The sequence below is a fragment of the Callorhinchus milii genome, unplaced genomic scaffold (genome assembly GCF_018977255.1).
Source record: "Callorhinchus milii isolate IMCB2004 unplaced genomic scaffold, IMCB_Cmil_1.0 Scaffold6, whole genome shotgun sequence".
Lineage (NCBI taxonomy): Eukaryota > Metazoa > Chordata > Chondrichthyes > Chimaeriformes > Callorhinchidae > Callorhinchus > Callorhinchus milii.
In genome coordinates, this window is record NW_024704747.1 from 29288863 (window position 1) to 29294862 (window position 6000).

At 43.8% G+C, this 6000-nt stretch overlaps 1 protein-coding gene across 1 annotated transcript in view; it reads left to right on the forward strand.

The window, feature by feature from the left end:
• LOC103176393 (integrin, beta 5) overlaps positions 1-6000 on the forward strand; it is a 36540-nt gene extending 30540 nt beyond the window's left edge. Inside the window, 5 exon segments of the mRNA XM_007889888.2 lie at positions 972-1194; positions 3185-3285; positions 4070-4189; positions 4888-5054; positions 5601-6000. Coding sequence (XP_007888079.2) covers positions 972-1194; positions 3185-3285; positions 4070-4189; positions 4888-5054; positions 5601-5696 — 707 coding nt within the window. The 3' untranslated portion in view covers positions 5697-6000.

Consider the following 6000-nt stretch of genomic DNA (forward strand, 5'->3'; position numbering starts at 1 on the left):
TTATTATTATTAGAAACAAAACAGCCTTAGATTTAAGTTTCAAGGAATCATTCCCTTATAATCCAACGGCTCCCACCTCCTCTTGCTGTGACTGCAGGAAGGCCAGCTGGAGTGGTAGCTGTAATAGCCTATTGCTCTGTCACGGACTGCCACACACTGCCTGGTAAACAGGCTCAGCCGGACATGGGGAGGAATGCACAGCTGCAGGCGTTAGCACAGACCAGCCCAGCCAGGCCTGCCTGCCCCGTTAGTCACTCCTTCCACTTTACATTTTAAATAATGCCACGTTTCAACCACAAAATGCAATCAGTCCACTTTACAGTGTATCCCGTGAAGCGCTTTGAGACGTCTCGAAGATGTGATGAGGCGCTGTACCAAACACAAGGATTATTATTATTATTATTATTAACAACATCATCCACAGCTGACTGAAACTCCTCAGAGCTGCCATCTTGAATATCTGCTTACGTTTCTCAACAGTGGATATTCCGATGAAACTTTATGGGAGAGTTGATTTGTTTAGGGTGTTGCCCTGTAAAGTGGCTTGGGAGGGAGGCTCCAATATGGGAAAGAATATGGCACTGATTTGGTAACAAAATATCTCCGTGGATAGGAATGCTAATAACAGATAACAACCGGCCTTGAGAAGCAAAGTGACAACAAGTTCAGGAAGGAGATGATACAGGAACTGGAGGTTGGATATCTGACAGAGGAGTCTTCCAATAGGCTTGATTCCAACGTGTCTTCTGGTTTTCCCCGTATAAGAAAGCAGCTGAAATCTGTGTCGTGTTGAGGTTGTTTATATTTTGGTACAGACCACATCCGATCAAACTGAGGCAGGTCTTGTGCAAGTGTGGGGACTTGACTCCAGCCTACACTGCCAGTCAACCTGATGGTAACGTTTTTAACAGGCAACTCACTAAAGAAGATGACTGATGACCAACAGTGTGGACAATGTTGCCCTTTTTCAGGTCATGGGGAGTGCCAGTGCGGTGAATGCCGATGCCAAGCCGGCTGGATCGGGGACAACTGTAACTGCTCGACGCAAACCAACTCATGTCTCTCCAACGACGGGCAGGTCTGCAGCGGCCGAGGCAACTGCATCTGCGGCCAATGTGTTTGTGCTGAACCTGGCGCCTTTGGGAACACTTGTGAGAAATGCCCGACATGTCCAGATGCCTGTGGCACGAAAAGGTACAGAACGTTCTCAAGACTGATTTGGAGAGATGTTTGTTAGGGCAGGGTATCAGAATAATAATAATAATCAATGATAATCCTCGCATTTGTTACAGCGCCTTATCACGTCTTCAAGACGTCTCAAAGCATTTCACAGGATACACTGTAAAGTGAACTGACCGTATATTTTGTGGGTGTCAAGGGATATGGGGCAAAGACGGGTAAATTGGAGTTGAGGTACATATCAGCCATGATCTTACAGAATGGCAGAACTGGCTTGAGGGGCTGAATGGCCTCCTCCTGTTTCTAACAGATGCTTTTTTCAGTCAATTTGGTGACACATGCTCATCTGTCACTGTACATACATCCTCTAATTAAAGTGTAGCCACTGTTAACTAGCAGTCTCATGACTGAAGGGATGGACTTTGACTATAATATACTGTCAAATCCGGACTCAAGTATCATGCACGCTTTCTACCTGGCAATCTCAGTTTACATTTTTGGAAACTAAGCCCCTGATTTAGTTTAGCTCAGTTATAAATGACCCTTATGTGGAATCAACCAGATTGCCCTGTGATTAGTACCTGTAATTACTTACTGTTAAGGGATTGAATAGTCCAATGCTTCACAACACTGTGTGAGGGGGGAGGGGTGGGATTTGTGTTGTTTTACTGCACAGGAATGCAGGTAAGTAAAGCCAGTAAAATGAGCCCGCTAGTTAATGCCGTGTTTATACTCTGACTAGCAGTCGAGTGATAGAAGAGCAGGAAGTCCAACTCATATTTACTGCTGCTCACTGCAGCCAAGGCTATGAAAGTCAAGCATCTGACTTTGCAGTGCAGTTATGTTTAAAGGATAACATTACGATTCGGATCTCTGCTGTTTTCAAGGCTGTGAAACATTCTGTGAATGGCGAAAGTGGGTGGGAAATACAATAAACATTGGCTGAAACCTGCAATAAACATTTCCAGCTGGTTTGGTTAGGTGTGTACAGTTTGGCACAGAGATTTCAAACTCTGATTGTGAGGCAGCCAAAAAAGTTTCATCTCCCTTCGTTAGAATTCTGTGGAGTCTGTATCTCTAAAGACCTTCCTTTTTGATCGTGCTTACGGTCACCTCCCACCTCCCTCTCCCCACCTGGCTCGGGGTCAGACTCCACCACTGTCAAGCGCTCTGGGACTCTACCCTGCATTAAGGGCGCTGTGTAAATGCAAGATGTTGTTGTCTCACTCAGACGCTAACACATGATGGTAGGGTTCGAGCAGCCAGTCAATGATTCACTGAGAGAAGAACATCTCTTGTTAGTTTGGTTTGTTCAGATGGAATGGAATCTAAAACTGTGAATGTGTAATTGAGGCAAAGTATAAGTTGATTGAGTTGGACATGAGTTTTCTTCTGGGAAGACAATGTCTTGCTTTACATTAATGCCTTAATTATTAAATTCAATTCAATTAAGTCAGTGAATGCTGAGTCTTCAGAGTTTCAGTGCTGAGTGTTTGATAGGGTTTTTCAAAATGTACTTTGGTTTATATGGTTACATAGCAGGACAGTCAACTAATACACGGATAATTAATGAAGAAGCAAAACTACAATTAATTACTGCAAAGATATTCTCTATTAAAATCATGAATGCTCATCTCTCACATTGACACACATCCAACTCAGCCTGGCCTACAGTGCTCACTTAACTGAGCAGAACCATGATTTCTCCGGTAAAGGTGGAAAACAAGATGATTTGAGTGTGATTATTGAAATGAAAGTATGGAAACTAAACCGATGATCCATATCTTGGCCCTTTTTTTTTACAAATTTGATCACTCAAATAATTTACGACTATTTGTGGGACGCTGCTGTGCTCAATTGGCTGCCACCCACAAAATATACAATCAATTCACTTTACAGTATATCCTGTGAAGCGCGTTGAGACGTCTCGAAGAGGTGATAAGGAGCCATATCAAATGCAAGGATTATTATTATTATTATTCTGTGTTGTCATTGTTTGTTCCAGGGAATGCATTGAGTGCAGACTGTTTAACTCAGGAAGACTGGCTGACAATCAAACCTGTCAAAGACACTGTAAGGATGAGATCTTGACGGTGGACGTGCTCAGTAAGTACCTATCATTTGCGGCTTTTACCTTTAAAAACAAAACCTAAATGAGTGGAAATAATGATAAAAATTTTATCCAATCTCAACATTCACCCCACTATCAAAATAACAGAGAACATCCTTTATAAGTGGAGGCTGTTCTGGAATTCTTTGATTGTTTACTTTCTAATGTACATTCTGTGAAGCGCTTTGAGACGTCTCGACGACCCAATAAAGTGCTATATCAAATGCAAGGATTATTATTATTATTTTTAAATAGATCAGCCAAGAACCTTTGCCCTCGACCTCCTATATGAGTAGTCTGGTTGGGCTGTTTTTTGTTTTTTTTGAACGGATTAATCCTTTATAGAACACAAGGACGTTGTTTAAATTGACTGAAGTTAGAGATACTGGAAAGCCTTCTTAGATTATGACATATTATTTATTCTAGGAACTATTTTAGAGTCTTTACTCCCTGCTATTTCAGCCATGTGCCCAAAACTCCTAATGCCCTGCAGATGTTTATACAGGAAGTAGGTTTCACAGATACTTCACACATTTTAAGCAGGAGCTCCTTGTTATGAAATACAAAAGTTATTTAAATTGAAAGGTGATGGCAAAAGGCAACAGCACGTAAAAACTGGGGCTGGGGATTTATTCTCTAAGTAACTAAAATGATATAGATAAGCGGAGTTTTATAATTTACTGAACACACTGTTGTGTGTGTGTGTGCGTGCGATGCTGGGATTGTAAGCGTATATAGCTGGTACGTGTCACAGCACTGAGTTCTGTTTCCTGTTTGCAGAAACAGATGAGGAGAATGCAGTTCTGTGTCTGTACAAGACCGAAAATGACTGTGTGATGAGATTTACCTACTCCGAACACGTCAGTGGGAAATCTATTCTTACTGCCCTGAAAGAACCAGGTGGGTGGATTTTTTTGTATCGTCAGATGTGACAGCCTGATTTGAACAACAACTTGCATTTGTGTAGCTCCCTTCACATGGGGTAGTGTCCCGGAGCGCTTGACAATGGAGGAGTCCGACTCCTAAATCTCACCTAAAGACCTTCGTTTTTTGTTTGTGGTTAACGTCAGCTCCCCCCTCCCTCTCCCCCTGGCTCGGCGTTACCCCACCTGAAGGGCGCTGTATAAATGCAAGTTGTTGTTGTAAGTCAATGTCACCTTCTAAAATCCTCTCCTTTGGCTTGGATTCCCCCCTGAGCAATTCATCTAAATGGGTAAAATACGTTGATTATCCACCCGGCTATTAATTTTCACATCCCTGGATGTCCCAAGAATATACACTGACACAAGAAGTGGCATAAAGTCCAGATTATCCTCAAACCACGCACGTTGTTTCTAAACACTGTGCAAAAACAAGGGGTCAATTCAATTGGCGGATGGTATAACAGGGCCAGCCAGTTGCTTGAAACTCCTGCGATTTTCGCCCATGAAACGCACAGTCACTACACCTTACGGTACATTCTGCGACGCACATTGAGAGGTCACAGCGACGTGACAAGGCCGGATATCAGATGCAAGGGTTATTAGGATTATTATTGCTAGAATTTGAATGTATTTCTTTGAGCTGAGTGTATTGACAAGCCTCTGATTACGTTACAGAATGTGCCAGCGAGGCTCTGTCAGTGTCGGTCCTGCTGGCGGTGGTGGGGATTATCCTGGCTGTGGGCATCGTCTTGCTCGCCATCTGGAAGTTGATTGTCACGGTCCACGATAGGCGGGAGTTTGCCAGGTTTCAAAGTGAGCGTTCCAGAGCCAGATACGAGATGGTGAGGCTTTTGGTTATATTGTCAGCAAGATGAAATTATTGACAAATGTTCACCGTGACAACGAGTCCTGCAGCTCAGTGGTTAGAGCACTCGCCTCGCAAGCTAGAGGACCCGGGTTTGATTCCCGGGCAGTGCGAAACGTGAGCCAAGTTTCCTTACTCCAGTAAGTTTACTTAGCAGTAAGCAGGAACCTGATTGTTAGTCAATTAGCGGATCGTTTTTCCGGGAGTAATAATCCCTTGAAAAAAATGTGGTCACTCAATGCACAACTGTTTGTAGGACGCTGCTGTGCGCAATTGGCTGCCACGATTCACCCACAAAATATCCAGTCAATTCACTTTACAGTGTATCCTGTGAAGCGCTTTGAGACGTCTCAAAGACGTGATAAGGCGCTGTATCAAATGCAAAGATTATTGTTATTATTTCTAGCATTTTATTAACTGAGTGAAACCTGTTCCCAAATAAATAAGCACAGTTGTGAGGTGGAGGGTCTGGGGGTAACGAACCCTCAATGCTAAACGTCACTCTACTTCTTTCTCCTTTCAGGCAAGCAATCCTCTGTACCGGCAGCCCATCACCACTCATAATGTGGAGACTGTTTCAACTATGCACAACAAATCTTACAACGGTATCGTTGAATGATTGAGGAGCGGGAGTCCCAACAGCGAATGCGGTATTCCCTCCGCACTACCAGCAAGAGCCCATTTGGTTTTGCGTTACTGACCTAGCAACTGGAAGTCCTGCCCTCCAACGCTGGTGGGCAGTATTCTTGAAGCGAGTCTGAATCGTCAGCGTTCTGTGTAAAGACTTGGTACTTTGGCATCTGGCTGATTTGAGACAGTTGACCTTCACCCAGTTGTCCGCCCTCTTCCGCCTTCCCCAGTAGTAAGTTCTTGCCTCTCTGCCCCCACCCTCCGGGACTCCATCCCACAGTCCCTTCGCCTTG